The 22,413-nt window shown below is 37.0% G+C and overlaps 1 protein-coding gene across 1 annotated transcript; it reads left to right on the top strand.

Moving 5' to 3' along the window:
* The first annotated feature begins 13,251 nt into the window (after positions 1–13,251).
* LOC131681929 (intraflagellar transport protein 80 homolog) lies at positions 13,252–21,440 on the top strand. Its single transcript, XM_058963031.1, has 3 exons — positions 13,252–14,073; positions 14,130–14,509; positions 20,166–21,440. The coding sequence occupies exons 1-3, from the start codon at positions 13,279–13,281 to the stop codon at positions 21,238–21,240; spliced, it is 2,250 nt and encodes a 749-aa protein (XP_058819014.1). The 5' UTR covers positions 13,252–13,278; the 3' UTR covers positions 21,241–21,440.
* The last annotated feature ends 973 nt before the right edge of the window (positions 21,441–22,413 follow it).

Genomic DNA, 22,413 nt, shown 5'->3' with positions numbered 1-22,413 from the left:
CAACGATATTGTCGGACGTCGCACCCCTCGGAGTAACGTCAGAATAAGTAAACAAGAAATAATCAGCTGATCAGAAACGTCTCATGGATTGCCTAATATTATTGACAGGTATATGAATGAATCATTTCAGCATCAGTGATGCCAGGTCTATTTAAACAATAGCCTGCAGTAAAAATATAAAAGTCTGCCGATTGCTACAAAAATCTTCAATAAATGCGACGTAGAAATGTAGTATGTATATAATTTAAATGATCAAAAAAGTTGAAGGCTGGTGTATAAATTGGCTGGCATAGGCTTTGTTCTGCTAAATATTTGTAATCTGCAAAAGATCTGCAGTGAAAATGCAAAATCTGCAGATTTACTGATATATACGGATCTGGCATCCTTTTAGTATTCCCCACTGGAAATTCATCCAAATGGTGTAAAAATATGGGGAAGCAAGGCAAGATAGGTATTCAGAATATGGGGTTAAATGAGCAGCTTGCACTATTTTTGATTTTTTTAATAGTTAGAGGTACCAAATCATCGGGGCAATAGGCAGTAACGAATTGGGGATAAAAAAGGAAGCATCCTATCATATAAAATTTTTTGACGAGAAAGGTCTATTTGCCAGAAAACGCGAGCGAAACCGAGTTCGCCCTAGCTCAACTAACCCGACAGTAGGGGCGGTGAAACACTTTACGCCCGAGTGGGTAGAAAGCATAGGGTGAGGGGTCCATTAGTAATGATTTTTTTCCCTTTTCGCAATGCACACGCTTACATTACATTCACATTAAGTCACGTTCGTTTATGCAAATGTAATTGTGGTACGTCGATGTTTTCAAATCTGTGTAGTGCGAGATACATGCGTTGCACATCTAAATTTTTTGAAATGGTTCAAAATTTCGAGTGGGTTACCCACTCGGTTATTTTCGAGTGGGTAGTACTACCCATACTACCCACGCTTTGCGCCGGCCCTGCCCGACAGGATACGTTCAGAAATCTGACAGGGCTGCCAAACCAAGACTTACAGAAATCTAGCAGAGCGGTCTCTGCCAGAAAATTTGCCCACTGGGACCGTAGCCAGGATTTTGTTTCGGGAGGGGCTTAAAACTTGTTCTGGTGACTTGAGATAGTCACTTGAAACTGATTGTAATTTTGAAAATTTCTTAGTGAAAACAGTTCCACTAAAAAAAGAAATAGACAATATGTTGTCCGATACAATAAATGGTATAGTACATCAACGAATTCATGCTTTTGAATTTAGTTTTTATTATTAATTTATAAGCTACCATTTTCACCGTTGAAATTTGCAAACGTGGTCTGATGGGTGCCCCCTTCATACAACTTGAAGCCAACGAAGTGAGACTGTCCAGCGCAGATTCATACGATATGTGTTACGTCAATTGCCTTGGAACGATTCACTGAACCTGAACCATACGAAGATCGTTGTCGATTATTAGGACTACACACTTTAGAAGATCGTAGACACGCATCGTAAACTGCCTTCGTGTCTAAGCGTCTCATGGCTGAATATGATGTTCCCGATCTTCTATCACACCATCCCGTGTCCTTTGTTCTCGAACACTGCTGCATTCTGAAATGCACAACACTAACTACGCTGCCATCTTAGACTTCGCCATTAGTTCATGCCATGCCACTTTAAGTCATTTCTTGTTAGTATAGTACATTAAGACTCAATTATTTAAATACAAATACAAGAGAAGTTCGAAATTCGCTCCAAACCTTCTGATTAGGCAGGCGATTTGTAGATGCGCAGAAACGGTTCAACTCCTATTCAACTCAAATTTATAATAATTTTCAATTTAAATGATGATACATTAAACACATTCAGACAAGTGAGAACAACTAATTATTTATCTATTTAAGTATTCAGATTTTTCACAGATCCTATTCTTTTATGAAATTGATACTTTTTATATCATTAGACAGGCTTATTTTTCTAGGCAATTCTTCTACTAGATTCTTGAAACTATGGCAAAAACAGACCAGTAATTTTGTTTTTTAACATGTAAAGGGTGTACAAAAATACTACTGATTTCTCTACGAAGCATAAATAAGAACTATAGCTGTATTTACCCAGATTAAGCAAATATTATATTGGAGCACACAAAGCTTACAGGTTTCAATTCGGAATTCATGGATTTTTGGACAATACAAAAGATATGTTTCAATGAATTAATTAGCCGGAATTTTATCTACTATAGGACTGTTTACTAATCGAAAGGAAATCCCCTGATTACCGTTATCTTGCAATTTACGTAAATTTTGTTAAATGTAATCAGGGCTTAAAAAAATTCACATCCCTGCGTGAACTTGAAAGAGAACCGAAATTCAATTCCTGCCTGCCGCGATGAATGAAATGTTTGGTTCGTTTCCCTCGTCATTCATTCTCCCGACATTCGGGTTCGCATATGTTCGGTTTCAGAAGCAAACTGAATTTTGTTTCTATGCTAGCTTATTGAGCGAAAATATGCTAGACATAAATTACGCAGCTCACCAATGCTAGAACTGTCCACATAATAACAAATGAATGCTTTGGTTGGTGAAGGAATTTATATTTCCTCTGCACTCAAACATTCGATTCTGCATGAAATTCCAGTCAGTTGGAAAGTTAATGAATGACCGAGACGTTGAATCTGAATGTCAGTTTCGATAAGGAGAAATAGTTAACTGATTTTGAAAGCATTGATGACATCACTAGAATTACTCGAAACTATAAATATGGGTGAGCTAAATAATTTTAGCATCACTCTTGCTTCCGACAAATCAAAGAAAACACATCGCACTTGCTTCTCCTGTGCCGAAAAGACTTTCAGATTTATATGTTTTTAAATTATTGTAATTTATCCGATTCCTGTGAATCTTTTGCAATTTTTTTTTGTCAGCGGCAGTTTTCGTGATGCGAAGATGCTTGCAGTTAGACTTTCTAAGTCAATTCAAACAATCATCTCAGTAACTGTTTCGTTTTTAATTCACTCAAGTTTTTTTAGATTCATCATCAAAATTGGAAGAGATGCATTACTTCTCGAAGAAAGCTGTAATGCTTTTTGATTACAGGTTTGTTTTACCAAAATTTAGGAAACAATTTCAATTAACGTTGTTCCACTAACGTTGAATGTTGTGCGGATAACGAAGACGTAATGTGTTTTCGAAAATGCTGTTTTATTCAAACCGTATTGAGAGGATCAGAGCGAAATTCCGAAAGCACTCGTTCTGAGTGCATGGAAAAGATAGAAGAGGTGCTCTTGAGGCTTCTTAGATTAGCTGATTCTTTTTTCCTCCTCCGTGATTTCTGATCATCTCTCATTTAAGTCCAAAACGAATAAAAAACAGATTGTGAGACTGCTATATACTGAAGACATGAAATCGAAATTATTGGACTAATAGATTCAACCAGTCACAACATTTTAGTCGCAATAGTATTACGAACTCGCACGAACGGAACGAATTCCTCGCATGAAAGTGAAATTAAGTGCCAATGAAAATGATGATTGTCATCGAGTATTACATCTGAGTTTTGTTAAACAGGATAATCACTTGAGATGATACGTTCACTTTTGGAGAGTTTTAGTACTCAGTCGTCCATTAAACTTCTTCTACTATTTTTCAAATAATTCATAAGTGAACTCGGCTCAATGCTTTAGCCAATCGAAACAGTGGTTCTGTTATCTAGTTATATCTATTTTCAACCATAAAAATAATAAAATGACTTTTACTAGTTGTCCAACAGATCTCACGCAAGCTCTTAACCATTGCACGTAGATACCTTTTTACGAAGCAGGGAAGTATTTTTTCTCGCCAACTGCGTATAGGAGGTCGTTCATATCTATCTCGCTATTGAACCCTTCCGTTTCATAATCGTGGTTGCTGCCTTTATGTTCGCAAACATGCTTGCTTGTTGCCTTTATGATTGTGAATTTCCTCAATGATTGTGCTGGCTATAGATTTTGAGATTTTGATGCAGCTTTTGCCGTTGTCAATATTTCCTGAACATGTGCCACATATTTGGTAATTGTTTGTGTTCAGCGGTAAATAAATCGTAATGTGACGTTTTTTCACAGAACTGGAACGAACTAGTTTGCCTTTGATATATGCAAAGAATACTATGTGTAATTGTACTATCGCATTATGTTTTGTACTGAATTTCTCCCATATGTGATATGTATTTGCAAGTAAGCGGTATCCGATCTTGTAACCGAACATTGATTCTCTAATCGTCCATTTATATGAAGATCTTAATTACAGCATTGTCACACACAACCATTAAAATTTAACGGCTTTAAATCATACAAAATCAATGATTTCGCCTGATCCAATTTGTTGAACGCTATGAGTGCAGAATACCTGAGGTGGTAGAACTCAATAAAGGTGGCTATCGTAAGTATAGCCTCCATTTTCACCTTCAGAAAATGTTTTTTATCATAAATACTCGGTCTTTTTGCGTATCACCACTAATCACAGTATTTGGCCGGTGCACCACTTCTTGCTTCTGCGACTCACTCATCTCGACAGATTACTAGGGAATAGTGTAGTTTCCTTTGTTCTTCAGACAAGGAACACAATATAAAAGTAACTTTATTTGTCGTTCGCTTCACACCGACTGGGACAGAAGCATAAACCACACTGAATTTCGTGACCATTGATTTTGGTTGCTGGAAACAGCAATCTTCTAACTTTATCTCAAACCAAACGGGCTACAAGCTAAAGTCGCTGATAATAATGTTTTTGAAATTTATTTGCAAAACATCTCTGGGGGGGCTTTAGCCCCCTATACCCCCCCCCCCTTAGCTACGTGCCTGCTTTCTGCCTCCCTAACTCCCTTCGTGTTTTTTCTTCAGGTTGACAGGAACCTTGCTTAAATCACGTACTGTCGGTTGGCCCATCTTGTTCCAAAACATTTTAAATGTTGCGTTGGCGTTATTCTGTCCGCCTTCCTTTTGGTTTTCAGTTTTTTGTGATGGATTATCACACTTGCTTTTTTGCTGAATTTTGGTTGTTTCCATCTTTGGTCGAGATCTCAAAAATTTCTGTTGCGGATGCCTCAGTAAAAGTGACTTATGCTGATTTCGTTTTTAGATCAGAGTTGCTCTAGGTTCGCTCGGAGCTGTCACTTTTGTACGGAAACTGTAAACATTAGAGCGAACCTAGGGCGACTCGATTCTAAAACCGAAAACAGCATTAGTAAACAAGTATTACTTTTCTGAGATGTCAGTTTCTAAGATACTATAATTTCATGGACTGCTATTGAATTTCATTCATATCTGGCATTTGGTTCCGGAGTTATAGGTTGGTTACTGCGGCCACATAGGAAATTCCCATATAAACCAATACATTTGTAATCTTCAAAGGTTAAAAATCCATTGAAAAGTACATCAATTTGCAAGTCCAGATCTCTGCTGGTCTATAAAAGATTCTTTGAATATATTGTCCAGTTCCGGAGCTTTCGGATTCAGGACGTATTCCAGAATTAAAATCACATCGGTTCTTCGGTGATTACTGAACCGATTTTCATAAACTAAGTCTCAAATGGAAGATATAATATGTGGTCGGATGTTGCATCCACCATCCACTTTCTTACCCCTGCCCACTTCATCTTACACCATCCTTCCCAATATCAAACCTCAAATTTCTCTAACCCGAAAAGAGGCGAATGACCTTAGATTAACACCTCTATAATCAAACAAAAAAACGTCCGACTGTGAGCATTATGAATGCAGTACTGATGACGACATGGGCGTGAACGAACGGACGTGAAAGAAGACGGACCGAATGACACCAAGATGCGGCAGACAACGCAGCTAATATCTCACCACCAAGGTAGGAGATCTCAAAACGTAGCAGCAAGCTGCATCAACAAGATACGATGGACAGTTGAAAGCTGATTTTAATATTTTAGATATTGTAAAAATCATAAAAGACCCTTGACTCAGTTATACTAGCACATTGAGCCGTGTCAAATAAACAAATAGAAAAAAGCAACAATCTTGTTTTCACTGTCTACTGTATGAAAGATTAGCCGAAAAACTTCTTATAATTGCATCTCTATTCTAATTGGCGATTTGCGGCAAAGCCAAAATTAGTCATGCGACACCTATGATTCAGCTCATGAACTGGCAAAGTGATACAGTTTGCTTTTTTTCACCCGTAAGTGAGTCGTAGCTTACAACAAAATCTTCATTATCTTCTCGGAAAAAGCTTACCACTGCCAAAACATGAATGAAACGAGTAAGAAATTTAGTTTTATTTGCGATTATTCTGATATTACAGCAATTTGCAACTATTTCACTCATACATTTCTTCGAAATGTAATCGGGGTATTATTGTGGTTATAAAAAATCGTTCCATAAATAAAGTTCCAACTCGAAACCGATACCCAATCAGCACCAATGTCAAACTCCTTTATATTTTGAACTACGTAGGAGATTCAGTGAAGACTATCGGAGAGAAGGATCGGCTGTGCATGATACAAAGCTGACACTTTCCTATTAGCCGGATATATTCTTTCCTCGCGTGATCTGGAGAGTTTCATGAATTTACACCATCTCATGAAGGTTTAGCTTAACTTAGGACGAACGGGAAATGCTGTTGCGGCGGCTACGGTGCTCAACAAATTACATTTCGAAACAGCGCGCATATAGCTCTGCGAATAATATTAGAAACCACTATGTTTTACACTCTTTTCGCAAGATGTTTACTCATCATCTGATAAAATGATGATTTTCCTCCATCTTCATAAACAATTATCAACAAATTGATCGGTAATTTGGTGTTTAAAAGTCATTTTTTACCAATGTTTACAGAAAATATATGCACTATGACAGAACAGAATAAAATCAGCAACACTTTCCTTCCAGCGCTATCTGCGAGCGGTTTCAAGAATCGCCAATACAGTAATGTTTCGATTATATCACTATGCGTTTATATCAATACTCGTTTATATCACCCTCGGGAGATCGAAGTAGACTGTGAACGACGAAAGACGTGAAATTGTTTGAAACGTTTTCAATTTGTGCTCAAGAAATTCAAATGAATAGGATATAAAGTGATAGAAAATTTTAAATCTACAAACGAAATCGTTGGGGTTTTATAACATATAGATCATGTGCATCAGGTAGTGGATAGTGATTAAGAAGCTTGCAGCAAATGTGCAGTGGATTCGTCGGAATAATATTCAATAAGAGCTGGTGCGCTGCTGACAATGTATTCCGAGGGCCGGGTACTTTCTGTCCCGCTAAGTGCACTTACACTCCCGCTAGTTGGTCAGAGCGAGTTTGGGCCTGGTAAGGATGGTGGTACAAGGTAAGAAATGGGCGAAGAAATAAATAATTCCCGGCTACACAAAGGAAGGGAGAGCTCATGGATCATAGAAACGTGTCTTGATATTGTCTTGGAAGTTTCCAGTAAAATGGCTACTGAAGCTGGTATTGGCTAGTAATGAAGTGAAACTAGGGGGTTTCGATTTAGCAAAAAGATTTCACTTGTGAGCTAATTTGATCCAGTCCAGTCAGCTTTTAATCGTTTTTTTAATCGCGAACGTTCATAAAATTTATGAAAAAGTTGCGAACACAGCATTATCCGGGCACTGCTGCTTTGTAATTTTTATGAATTCCACTTTTCATTCAAATTGTTTCATGGTGTAAGTATTTACCCAACTAGAAAAAAACATTCTTGGTTTAGTGTATCCTCGAGGTATAAGTAGGGTAAGGTGGGGCAAATCCGACCTTTGGGTAAACCCGACCCCCCTCTGTTACCGAAAATCAGAAGCACTACGCGAACTAATATCAATGGTGTCGTGTAGAGCATCGAAAATAATCATAATGGTGGCATGACAGCATTTTATTAATCTACATTGAGATGCTCAAACGACAAAAAGTGTGTTTTTACAACTTTTGATTTGACTTTTGTGCATTATTGCCAATAGGATATTGCTGATTGTTAAAGTGATTGCATAAAAAATGTAAGTGGATTTAAATTCTTTGATTAAAGTCCTACAAAGTGCGTAGATGAATTTGGTTCAACCTTTTTCATAACTTTTTTTAATTGCATCGTAATGAAAAATGACGCGGTGGGGCAAATCCGACCTCTAAATAGTGGGGTAACTCCGACCGCTTTTTTGCTAAGAAAATGTTTACTTATCAAATTGAAATATATTTTTATTGTTATTTTGTATTATTTTTATGAAAAATGGTTCATAATTACAAACGAAAGACACAAAAACGTGATGATTATAGTATTCGTCAAGCAATTGCTCCGATGCAAATGGAAATATCATTACGTGCTTTGCTCGTGATTTTAGCATTCCAAGATTGACATTGAACTCCATTTTCTTCATGTTACAATTCAATAACACAACATTCATTGATTTATCATTGAAAAACTATAAAATTTGGGTAATATCTGCACTAAATCAACCAAAAACATAGAAAGTCGGGTTTACCCTACCATTTTTGAAAACAGCAAAAATGAACATTTTCGTAAAACGCTTGTATCTCAAAATATTCTCAAGATCCGAATAAAATGCTATATATAGAAAGTTGCCCAGGAGTCTAACCTTAAATTTGGTATATAAAACGACTTGATCCGATGTAAAATGAGCATTTTACAGCCAAAAATATTTACTAGGTCGGATTTACCCCACCTTACCCTGACTAGTCCTGGATAAATCTTTTAATTGTTTTCTCGGCTGTGAGATATAACATGAGTATTGAAAAAGGTTGTACCCCGCGTGTTTGACTGCGCCAATACACACGTGCTAAACAGGAAAGTCATTGAAATCTTGTTTTTATGGAAGCGTTTTCGTGGGATTTTGTTTTTTTTTTCTATTCTTGGAGCTGTTTGAGGGATTTTTCGTTTTTAAATTACTAATTAACCGATTTCGACAATTTTCTTTATCATTATTCCAGAGAGCGAGTAAAGGCGCTATAACCTTGGCTTTATAGGCAGGGCAGGTCTAATAACCTCTGCCCCATCCCAGGAACCACAGTTGGCCTGGCCGCTTTAATGTTTGTGTCACATAGTATATGAACCACAAACATTAATATTGACAAGAAAAATTGTAGGCAAATTTTTGAAATTTTCCAGGATCCCTACATGTATTGGCTGTGTATGTGTAGACTAGACTAGACTAGACTAGATACTCGTTTATATCACACTCGATTATATCACGGTTTTATCTCGATCATATCACGCTTTTTGAAAAACAGACAAAGTACACTACGTTTTGATCCAATTAAGCCACATGTTGTGTCCTGGCACTTAGGATTTTTTTACAATTGATTTGCTTATTTACATGTAGGGTAATGAGCCTATTATTGGGCTTTGGACTATTTCGTTAAGGTCGGTCAAAAAGTCGAGCTTTTTTATTTTTTTATCTTAAAGTATAGATTCTTAAGAAAGTATCTGAAATTTTTATAGAGGTCTAAGCAGTAGAAGCAAAGTTACAGCGCTGTTCATCTTGTCCCTTTACATGGACGGAGGGCGTGGCGAACTTTAAACGTGAATTATCTTGAAATCATGTTTTACCAAAAACGTTGTTGCAATGTCTAGGGGTGCCGAAATATCTTTCGGCGATTCCAATTTTAGTTTTAAATTCCTATTTGCCGTGTCCTTGAGGGGCCGTCTGGTATATCGGGTAAACAAATCGACTTCTTTTTTATTCGGTTAATTGTTAGTTACCCGCAGGAAAATCTAACAAAATAATGAGAAAACCAAAATACGCACGATATGGTAGTTATGCCGAGATATGTATTTTCTCTTGAATTGATTACTTTTTCTTTTGAAAGGACAACATCAACAATTGAAGATGGGACTATTTCTATGGATGTTGAAACAACGGGAACTGAATCGTAGCCTCTTCGAATACACTGATTTTAATGGTCATGATATTTGTCCAAAACCTTAACGTGCAAGATTCCTTCAAGTTTAGCTTTGGGAGGTTCAACAATTTTATAAAACGGTAAAGTAAAGCTGTATGGGGAAAAATTATCCGCTTATGCCAGGTCGTTTGGCCCAACGCATTGAACAAAGATGGCAGACGCTGCTCTAACCAACGGCTTCAAATGGGTAGTGTGATAAAAGAAACATGGAAAAAATAGGCTCATTACCCTACTATGATTTATTCTTTTTAACTAACTTTAACTTTCTATTACTTTTTGTTTATAGAAATATATGGGTTAATGCTTGAATGTAATTTTTTGTTTTGTTTCGAATATATCACGCTTCAAATATATCACACTAAAATACAGACCGACCGTGATATAATCGAAACATTACTGTATGAGAAAATTTCATTTTTGTCTGGAAATTTCTATAGGCGCATTGGTGCTACACTAGACTGATAACACCAAAGTTAAAATGAATGTTGCTGCAACTAAATCGGTGTATAGGGATTCCATGAGAAACCGGCCGACCGCAAAATATGACCATCGTCGATTCGAACGAAACTTTGCAGGTGTGTTCGCTGTATGACTCTCCATGATATTCTCTGGCAGTTAAAGTTACATGAAAGCAACCAAAATATATTTCAACCATAGGGTCTGTTGATTAAACTATATAGCTGAATCATATGTTGGTTGTTTTCATGTAACTTTAAAATGTTTCACAATATCGTCTTCATGTCAAAGAGAAAGTTGCACGAAAGTTTACGGGCCTTTTGAAAAATCTATTATTGTTGATGGAGAAACGCGACTAACTTATGAAAAGGTCGTAATAAAACAAAATAATTGTGTTGTTAAAACAAAAGTTAAAATATCTCGAGAACTACTACATTTTAGAAAATTTTTGTTAAGAGCATTTCGATTTAAAATGGCGTTTAGAATCATATTCAAAAAAAAATTGTATTTTTGACTGCAAATAGTAAGAATTATAAAAAAATGTCCAAAGTTGTTGTTAGGAAAACTTTTTTATTGAAAGCTTCTCCAGGATCCAAATACACTAAAAAGGTTGCTTTTACGTCTTTAAAATGATAAACATTACATTTTTGACATTTTTGATGGGGTAACGCGAATAACTTTTAAAAAGAGCATAATTACACGAATTAATTGTTTTTGAAGGAGCAAAATTTCAAATATCTCGAAAACTATCGCATTTTGGAAGATTTTTGTTAAATGCATTTTGATTTTAAATGGTGCTTAGAATTATATTCTGTAATAGAATTACAATTTTGTATGTCTATTGGTATGAAATTTAAAAACATGTACGAAGTTATTGTTAGGAAAACTTTTTTACCGATTTTTTCTCCATCATGCAATCACACTCAAAATGTTTCTTTTCTCTTTAGGTTTTTGGTAACAAAATATAAAAATTTTTAAAAAATGGGTTTTTTCGCAATTTAAATTTTTATCATAAATTTTTGTTTTTTTGAAAAATGACACAACATTTTTTTCAGTGTATATTTTTTTCGGACAGAAGTATTCATTCCCTGTAACTCGTTCTCAGATAGTTTTGCTGTATAAAATACAGTAATCGAACAAAAAAATTTTGAAATTCATGCGAGTAGAAACGTTTACGCCCTTTTGAAAAGTTGCTCTTGCGTCAAAATAATTTTATTACCTGTAGAAAATATTTAGTCTTGCATGACGGTGAAACGTGTAAAGTTTCATTGGAATCTAAGATGGTCGGTCACGATTTTAAAGATTTTCGGACGGATCTTCGTGGAATTCCTCTGTAGTGCAATGTATAAAAGAAAACGCCAATAGTTTTGTCTCTCGTGCTCTATTCACGCAAAACCGCAAAAATTTATCATTCTCTCATTTTGCAACTGGAACGACTAGCACAAAATTATCAAAATAGGCGAAAATGGAGTTTATTATTATATTATAGATGATTCTGAGAGACAGGGATAACTTCTCAACTGGCATAAAAATAGATTATGTGGTTTTTGAGGTCGCTGAGTACGATTCTGATAACAGAATTTGTTGTGGCACAGCATCTTCTCTGGCCGTATGTCTAATGTTGCTAATCCATTACTTACCTGCTACCGTTGATACCATCCGACGAGTGACCTGCAATGAGAATGACCCGGAAACTACGTACTTAAATTTGGATTCTCGACCCCCTGACCAATCCCGGAAAGGACGAACCGCTCATCTACAACGTAGGGCTTAATCATTGTACGCATCATAATTTGATAATTAAAACTGGCGGCTACACAATGGCAGCATTTTTTACGAAATTTGCGAATTTTGTTACAATGAGCATAAACTCGATTTACGAGTATTTTTGGGGTCGCTGATTACGATTCTGATGTCGGAATTCGAAAATTCGAAGTGGCACCCACAAAATGGCAACCATTTTTTACGAAATTGGCAAATTTGGTTACATGTCGGGGTTTTTGAGTCGTTGATTTCGATTCTGATATTATAATTACCAAATTCGACGACGCTCAGCTTTGCTTCGCCGATTTCTATACGAGAAGTCGCCATATTAGATCCGCCATTTTGAATTTTACATTTTCGACGTCAGAATCAGAATTAGGGAGCCCGAATATAAAACGTTTAGGCCAATATAAAAAATGAGACATTTTAGGCCAATATAAAAAAGCAACTGTACAACAAAAAAGAGGATCGATACGAAATTTTGTTAAAAAACTAAAAAAATATGTCATCAATACTCTTCCGCCAGCTTCATAAATAGCTTTGTTCCAGTACCACGAGAAACTGGAAGTACTCTGGAGAAAATCGTTCCTGTACTCTCTTCTTCTGATAACAAACCGGAGTAAAAACAAGCAAGTATTTTTGGGCTCCTGTTTACTCCGAAATGACTTTCGTGTACTGGAACAAACCCATAGTCCATTATGTATATATTAAAAATCGACAGCGACGTCTAAACCGTTAAAACAAATGAAGAATTACGCAGTCGGATTGCACTACTAAAACAAATATGTGAATATGGCATACATTTGGTAATACATTTATTTGACTTTTTGCATTTTACGATTTTTGCGATTATGTGTTCAATTTGACCACAAATAGTTATTTTTCAACCATATTGTTTACATAATTTTACTAAGCTCATTTTACTCAGATTTTCTCGCATGTGAAAAGTGTGTATAGGGAAATATTTCAAACTTATATATCATTTAAGCGGAAAAAACTTTAACTCACATTGATTGCATTGCTATCAATTTTATTGCTGATCCAGCGGATTGAGCACATGCGCTTCTGCGTGGCGCGCGTTTCCCAGACAACGCAAAAGTAATAACAATATTACCGAAAGTGTTATTTCCAATCCGAGTTCGAGTACATATCTACCTACCAACGCGTTAGCATATCGAAAATGAAGTTCAAAATTTACCAAACCAAAGAACCCAAGTCGAGGGAAGCAATTGCTGCCATTGGATGGTGCAATAACGAGGAAATCTACAACTGCAGCGACGACCACCAGCTGTACAAGTGGACCACGACAAACAGGGACTGCATGCAAGTGGCAAAACTACCGGATGATTTCAGCCCAACTGATCTGCATTGGTTACTACCGAAGGGAGCTACCGCGACTGCCTCGGGAGGTACCGGTGGTAAAGGAAGCGATACCTTATTAATTTGTAGTGCCGACGGGCGGTTTATAATTCTGAACAAGAGTGCTCGGGTGGAAAGAAATGTGGCGGCACACAGTTCTACTATAGTTTCTGGACGATGGAGCCCTGACGGGGCCGGTTTACTGACTGCTGGCGAAGATGGGATAATAAAAATTTGGTCCCGATCAGGAATGCTCCGTTCAACGGTAGTGCAACACGAAGGTCAAATTCGATGCGCCCGTTGGGCACCGAATGCGTCGGCTATTGCATATTGCCAGGGACCGTTCGTTGCAGTTAAACCACTTGCGGCTAACAGCAAGCTAACCAAATGGAGAGCTCATGATGGGTTAGTTTTGTGCATTGCGTGGTCTAATAACACGGATACAATAGCATCTGGTGGAGAGGATTGTCGGTACAAAATTTGGGACACGCAAGGAGCAAATATTTACACGAGTGTTAGTGACGATTATGCCATCACTTCGCTCGATTTTAGCCCTGATGGGGAGCTGCTAGCTGTGGGCGGATTTAACATGTTGAAGTTATGTCACTATTCCGGGGTAGGTCTTCTATTAGTATCTTAAAATGTCCTTCAAAGGGTTAATGTTTACTTTAGTGGAGCCACAGCATCAACCGTTTTAATCAGGAAGTCGTTGGATCGTTATTTAACATAACGTGGTCGTCGGACGGAACTCAGGTGACCGCTGGCACGAGCACAGGAATCATTATTTTTGGTCATATAATCGAACGCGAGCTGCGCAACCGTAATTTAAAGGCTGTAACCAGTGGTCGTAAAACAATTATTCTTCACGACATTGTGGCCAGGACTAAGGATACATTGGATTTTGCCGAAAGAATAATAAAATGGGAATTAGGATACGGCCATCTAGTTGTGGCTACAACACACCAAGTCCACATTTTCAACGAGAATTACATCAATACTCCTATCATCATTGATGGACGAATGGAAATAAAGATCATCATCCTAGGAAAAAAGTAAGTAATGTAGCTGGGATAGTTACGTGCAACGTTTCCCTTGTAGTCGTAGCCACTAGTAATACCACTCTGTGTGCCCAGTATCCCTATATTGATAAGAAATTGATCAACACCTTTTGATCGGGGAGTTACCTTTTGAAGAATGCAATTTATTTCATTAGAGCCCTACCATCTGAGAGGGTTTCATTATCAGCACTACCGGATGCACTATCGTTCCAACCACAACTTCTTTGTAGCTTGGAGTCTATATGGATGCTAGGTTCGAATCTTGCCAGCAGAGTGGAAGCTTCAACGGGTTTTCTTTCTCGTTGTTCATTTTTCGATCTGGTTCCCCGTGACTTTTTATGGTGTTTTTGCTTGCCCCTAAAACTGAGTCAGGTTCTAACCCCAACCGCCGCCCAGGCACGTAGCCAGAGGGGGGGCTAGGGGGCTAAAGCCCCCCCCGAAATTTTTCAAAAATAAATTTAAAAAACCGGTGACTTTTAACAAAACTTGTTGCTTATTTGGTTTGAACAAATTATTGAGAAAAAGTTAAAGAAGGCTATTTCTAACCACCGAAGGCAATGGTCACGAAATTCAGTGTGCTTTATGCTTTTGCTCGAGCCAGTGCGAAGCGAACAACAAAAAAGTAACTTTTATATTGTGTGCCTTGTCTGAAGAATACAAGAGACTGTTACTTTAATTGTAGCTGTAATAATCTGTCGAGATTAGTGATTAGCAGAAGCAAGAATTGGTGCTCCAGCCAAATGCGGTGATTATAAAATTATTGATCATTCGCATCCTGAAGGTGTAAATAGAGATTAGACTTTCGGAAACCGGCTCTATCCAGTTCTACCATGGCAGGCATTTAGCGCTCAACAAATTAGTGCAGACGAAACCATTCATTTCGCACAACTTAAAGCACAAGGTTGTGTGTGACAATGCTATAATTAAGATCCTTCTGTATATGGACTATGAGAAAATGAATGTTCCGCTACAAGATCGGATACCGCTTACTCGCAGATTAATGTCACATTTGGGAGAAATGGAATCTATTTGGAAGGGCAATTATTGAGGGCGAAAAGCAAGGAAGATATTCGCGAACATAAAGGCAGCAACTACGATGATGACACGGAAATGTACAATAGCGAGATAGAAATGAACTACTCCCCCCCAAGACATAGTTGGTGAGGAAAAAAATATTTCCTCGCCTCGTAAACAGGTTTCCACGTGCAATGGCTAAGCGCTTGCGCGAGATCTGTAGGACAACCACATAAACTCGTTATATTATTTTTATTGTTTACATAAGGAAATATATAAAAGACCCACGACCCAGTTTGTTATTTTTAAATGATAAGTTTTTGAATTGCACACAATTTTGAATTTCTGTATTAGGTCAGTGCACACTGTACACTCTGTTCTCTGTACACTACTCTGCGCTACACAAAAAGTATTTCAATTTATCTGAGAACGATTGAGCCGAGAATAGAATTTTCATTTCGCGTCATTTTAACGCAATACCATTTTTATTAACGCTTCATTTCATTGTTACGAGTAATTCGTTCCGTACTAATACACTGTTAATCCGTAAATCCGTGATATCTTCGACAAACGTGCAAAAAAATTCTTTTAAAAGTGGACCGGGCAAAAAGTGGTAAAATAATAGGCAATCACGAAGAGGGACTAAAATGTTGGGACTGATTGAATCTATAAGTCAATAAGTTGGGATAACAGTTTCGATTTCATGTCTTAAGTATGTGACAGTCTTTCGTTCCGTTTTTGCTCGTCATGGAATAAAATGAGAGAGATAATCTTAAATAAGAGAGCAAAGAGAGGAAAAAATCAACCAATCTAAATCGACTCAAGATCACTCTTCTATCTTTACTATACACTCAACACGAGGTCTTTCCGAATTGCGCTCTGATCTTCTCATTTCGTCTTCGTTGCGTTAGGTGCAACAACTTTAATTGAAACTTTTTCCCAAATAGTGATAAAACAAACATGTAATCAGACAAACATTACAACTTTCTTCAAGAAATCATACATCTCTTCCAATCTTGATGATGATTGAAAAAAATCAAGAGCTAATTATTTTTATTCACAAACAAACCTATTACTAAACAGATTAGTGTTCATATTTGTTTAATGAATTGGCAAAGAGTTTTGCAAAAGTTTTACAGGAAACGGATGATTTGCTGTAATTTAAAACAGTCAACTCTAAAAGAAAGCCTCGGCAAATTAGGTGCAAGTGCGATGTGTTCTCTTCCATGTGTCGGAAGCAAGTGATGCTGAAATTATTATCTATGTTTATAGTCTCTAGTTATTTTGGTGGTGTCATCAATGTTATATTTACCAAATTTTATGTAAATTAGAAGCATTGAGTAATCAGTTCTAAGTAATTTTCTTTCGATTTGTGAATAGATTCTGAGCAGTTTCGCTCAGTAGATTAAATTCTGGGTAGTTTCCATTAGTAGATTAAATCATTGAAATATATATTTGACATTGTCCAAAACCCCACGAATTCCGAAATAAAACCTTCAAATAAATAAATAAAACCAAAATGTTCAAATATAATATTTACTTAATCTAGGTAATGTTCTCAAGTTACAACGGTTTTGCAAGATTGTCAAAAGTCAATAGAGCTAAGGCATTCTTGCTTTGTAGTGAAATCAGTAGTTTTTGCACTCACTTTACATTTTGACTTTTACTATAGTTTTAGGGATCTAGGAAAATCAGTCTACGATATTTTTAATTCATAAGTACAATGATATAAAAAGTACCTAAAAAGAATCAACTTAAATAGATAAAAAGATAGTTATTCTGAGTTGCCTGATAATGTTGTCGAAGATAGTCTTTAACCCATTACCTATGAGAGTCAAATGAAAAAAACATGTGTTTTTTTTCAGGATTGTTTTGATTACGACATGATCAGTATCATTTAAATTGAAAATTTCATAAAGTCGAGTTAACGCAAACTTCGGATGAAGTCAAAGAGCTAGTAATAGTAGAAAGAAACCTGATCATGAAAATAGGAGTTGAACCTATTTTCTGCATCTACAAATCGCCTGCCTTATCAGAAGATTTGAAGCAAATTTCGACATTCACTTTGTTCGGACATTCTTTGCAACGGTAAACTTTGATTTCACACTGATATATTCCTATTCATGGGGACAACCTTGACGTTGGTTTCGTTCTTCTGATTAGCAAATGCGTGTAAAGTTTCATGAGACGGGTTTTTGGATATTTTTCTACTCATTCCAATTTAGCGTCTTCTACAAATTGTAAAGGTGTATCGAATGTGTAGCATTTTCAAGCAGCGTAGCATGCAGCGTAGCATTTTCAAGCAGCCCTTAATACTTTGAGCTCTTGACTATTCATTTTTGTAACTAGAGAAATTTCTAACTTGTAAATCAAAAATAATCAAATTTAATTCGTCGATGCACTATAGCCTTTCTTGTAACAGGCAACATATTATTAGAGTTTTTAGTGTCTATTGTCTTATTTTTGGAATTGTTTTCACTAAGAACTTTTCATAATTACGTTCAGTTTCCAGTGATTGTTTCAAGTCATCAGAATTAATACATTTATGCAATAATTTTTAAGCCCCTCCCGAAACAAAATCCTGGCTACGGGCCTGCCGCCGCCAGTTCATACATTTTAACAAATCTCCTCCATGTCTGGCTCTTCGTGAACGAAGGATTTTGTAAGATTTTGGATCATTACAAAATGGGGATCATTTTTCTGAAATTGGCTAATTGAAGTTGAAGCGAGCTGGTTTTTTGGTCTAAAATATAGAACTATACTCAAAATAGATATGCCTTCATTCGCTAGATACAAGTAAAATGGGTGTAGCACATTAGGCATAAATACGTAAGGCATACATATGTTAGGCATACGTACGTTATGAAACATGGTCTTAGGCATAAAGACGTTGTAAAATAAGATCGACCAACTCACCCAAACCAAGTAAAGTCATGTATCTTCTTAGGCCGCTTGCAGAGTGGCGGCGAGAAGCTGAGCAGGCGCTTGTACTGACAGTAAGATGCGAGATGCGAGAAACCTGCTCGTAGCATATCAAATTGAGTTAGAGTAGGCGAGTCCCTGAAGAAGATTCACCTAAAAAAATAATAAGGATCGGACCAGACAGGCTTATCAAAAGTTAGCATCCAACAGACGGGTAGACAACCCTATTATCAGCCAGCAGTAATCATCAAGAACCTAATCACCCCCAGAGAATTCGTGGTAAGAAACTCCCCATACCTAACTTATCATCACAGGCAATGCAGCCACTCACCACCAGGTGGCAAAACCATGTTGAAAGCGAAGCTTTCACCACACAACAAATTCTGCCAAGCGGAAGACAGTGAAACGAGACGGAAATTATAGCGAACGAAGTGACGTAAACCTACTAGAACCAGATAAGACTTAAGGGAGTACTACACGATTACAAAACATTTTTAGCTAGATTTAAAGTGAACATTTAGGTTAACCAACCTAATTTGGACCCCTACATATTTTGGACCCTGTTAATGTATTTGCCTCCTACACTGCCAAGTTTCTCTGCATTTGTTTGGTTTGATGCAGCAATTACATTCCTTGGGTTGTCTATCAAGTTTCAATATCATTAGTACATCTCTAATTGTTTAAAATTAAACAGAATCCACAGTTTTCAAAAATATCACCGAAAACGTTTCATGTTTCAATGATAGCCAAGAGGAACCGGTGGAAATGATACATTTTCAAATTGGATTTCAATGTACAATTATAATATTTTTTATCGATTTAATTAGTTTGTCTGATTTGGTATTATGCATGTTACGTGTTTGAAAAGGTTTCTTCGTAATATTTTATCTAAAAAATCTTAAGTAAATGGTGTCCACAATATCTCTTAAAAAATTGATATCAACTTATTTTGGACACCCCTCGATTTTCTTTCTTGGCAGCTATTTGTTTATCGAGTTAGAATAACCAAAAAGTGAAAAATTTCGTAACGGTAGGTCGCCTGCTCTTTTTGGTCAAATTATTTAAAAATGTTTCCTGGTAATTACGTAGTTTGACGGTAACCCCCCTTGTCCCCGTAAATTTTTTTTAAAAAAATAAAGAAACGATGCTAGATGAAACGGGTAAGTTTGTCGTGACATCAAGTCAACCCCTATTCCCCTTTAAAAAAGCTACGTAGCATTACATGACCCCCACCCCCTGTCGTCACACATCATCACAAAATACAAAACTTCCCCCTTCCCCATATAATGCTACATCATTTATGGATGGTCCCACACAGGAAAGAATCAGCAGTGCGGCCAAACTAAAACATCAACTTGAAAATATATTATAATGCAATTTCATGTATCAATAATTAATTATTTCAAGTTATTCGACTGATTGCTGATTGCAGAAAATTTAGTTTCATCTTGACATAAAATTTGGCTCAGGAGAATTTTTCTCGCGATGCATATGTTTAATTTTTCGAGTTCCTAAAAAATTTTACATAGAAACGCATAGATTCTCAATATAATTTGAGGCAATCCCGAGATACACCGTTTTGAAGGGAAAACACGTTTTCAAAAATTGGCTCAAATCCGTTTAATTTCATATACCCCGATCGCTTCTCGTAGATAGCCAATATCTTAAATACATACCGATCTCAAATAACCGTGACTTATCCTTTCAATTTCAGAAATTTTCTACTTGTTGACAACACATCCATATGGATATACACTTACACAGGCCGCCTACATTTGAACCCTCGCTTTCCAGCCTCGCAGTCGCAGATCCTTCATCTCAACCATCGCTGTATATCTCTTGGATTAGACACGCTTGCCGTACGAGACCACTCGGATCAATCGGTAATTCATGTGTTTGACCTACTACCGGGCGCTACCAGACAGGACGATGCCTACACAATACACAGCAAATCCCCTTTAGTAGAGATAGCCGTTTGTCGTTTTGGCAATCCCGATGATCAATATCTGGTTTTCATCGATGTGAACCGCGATCTATTCATAACTTGTGTACAAGGTGGTCCTGATTTCATTATTCACAAGATTGGAACACAAGTGTGTACCGTCATGTGGTCCAGCGATACCAACATTTTAGTAGGACTTCACGACTCTTGCTACAGCGTTTGGTACTGCCCAGGTGAAGCATGCACAGACCCAACATTGATCGCTCTTACAACGTTCACGTTCGATACAACCGAATTTGGTAAAAACATAACCCTGGAAAGTTTCGAAGGCGCAAACGTCTCTCTTCGCAGTTCTGGAGCAATTTTCACTATTTCAGTGAAAACCTATTGTGTTATTCTGCATAAATTGTTTGCAGACAACGCTTGGGAGCGAGCGCTGAAGCTATGCCGTTTAGTGCAAAATCAAGTTCTGTGGGCCACCTTGGCAGCTATGGCTTCTAAAAGGAATCAGCTGGATATCAGTAAGGAAGCTTTCTCGGCTGCCCTTCAGATAGACAAGGTGAATTATTTGAGTTACATAAAGGATCTCGAACCGACTAGCGCAGAACAGATGGCTGAGAATTCAATAATGAACGGAAGGACTCAGGAAGCAGAGATCATATTACTGCATAATAAGAAAATACCCGAAGCGATATTGTTTTGTTTGAGAATGCATCGCTGGAGTCGTGCACTAGAAATTGCACAGAAGAATGAAACTGACGTGGATCTGGTATTGAAGGAACGGAAAAAGTATTTGTTTGCGCTTGGAAGAGAGGAACACGATCCACATTTTTTGAAGTTATTATGAATAGAAAAGATTTAAAAAAAAACAATTATGAAAGACTTTTTTAGATCGAATGACATGTATCATTCATATAATATATGAATATATTATATTATGGCTTATTATTATCTGTGATTTGGAGAAGATCGGGGCAAGTGTATGTAATGCTTTCGTGATGGTTTGTTTTTGTATATCTTTCAGAAGGAGTTTATATATGTAGCACTTATTGAAGCAATGTCGTTGATAAATAAAATAAATATCAGCGGTCCTTAGTGACTTCCTTAAACACCTGGAGTAAAGTAATTTGATTTAGAATTGAGCATGCTGCACTTACTCTATTGAAAGCGGATCGTTTTGAAAAAGAGAACTCAAAAATCTCTAATCATTATATCAGTATAACATCACAATATAATTTGTCAGACTAATAGGGAAGAACGAAATAAGTTGCATCGACCCGGTGTATTTCACAACTGTGGGAACTATTAAGACAGCGTTGCTCTTCAAAATCTTGGCTAATGAATGATCTACAAGTCGTATAACAAAACTACGGCAGTCTAATTTTGCATTCGAGACATTAATCACGCAGTGAAATTTCAAAATTCAAAACAAGGATGTTTGAATATAATATTCATAGAGAGAAATTGGTTCTAGATACGCCTATACACACACAACGATTCGATGTGCAGTGATTGGCTCTGCGTGGTAATATTGAACATTTCTATGTTCAAAAAAGGAGTTCGGCGAAATTTTGAAAATTGAAGAGGGATTACATCATTGTGTGGCAGCTCCAATGTTTTTGCGATCATAATGAACGATGTGCTCTTTGCATCCTACCAAAGCTGCATTTCCCCTGATCAACATGGATTCATTCCGAAAGATCAACCTCCACGAATCACGTAACAGGGGAAGATGGGGTAAAACGCACCCCGGGACAAAATGCACCCCTTGCTTACATTGAAAACTGCTGAAGATTTCTAGAAAAGGGTAACACAAGTTGGAAGTTCGCCATAGTAAACATAGTTTGTCAAAGTTTGATAACCGTACAACAATAGCAGCTCGAGAAATAAACAAAAGGCAATAACGTGCTCTTCTCATGTAATTATTGTGGTTCGTACAACAAGGATTTTCAGCTCTTATAGATGCAAATTTTACTATTATATCAGTGCATTCCAGTTCTATTTATACCGTTCCGCCACA

Source organism: Topomyia yanbarensis, chromosome 2 (genome assembly GCF_030247195.1).
Source record: "Topomyia yanbarensis strain Yona2022 chromosome 2, ASM3024719v1, whole genome shotgun sequence".
Classification (NCBI taxonomy): domain Eukaryota; kingdom Metazoa; phylum Arthropoda; class Insecta; order Diptera; family Culicidae; genus Topomyia; species Topomyia yanbarensis.
This window is presented reverse-complemented; position numbering and strand designations above follow the sequence as displayed.

Excerpts from the sequence above, each read along its gene's own strand:
- LOC131681929 (XM_058963031.1), top strand. The coding sequence starts at position 13,279 with ATGAAGTTCAAAATTTACCAAACCAAAGAACCCAAGTCGAGGGAAGCA. Across the intron at positions 14,074-14,129 it reads AGTTATGTCACTATTCCGGG|TGGAGCCACAGCATCAACCG; the intron begins GTAGGTCTTCTA and ends TGTTTACTTTAG. Across the intron at positions 14,510-20,165 it reads ATCATCATCCTAGGAAAAAA|AAATTTTCTACTTGTTGACA; the intron begins GTAAGTAATGTA and ends TTTCAATTTCAG.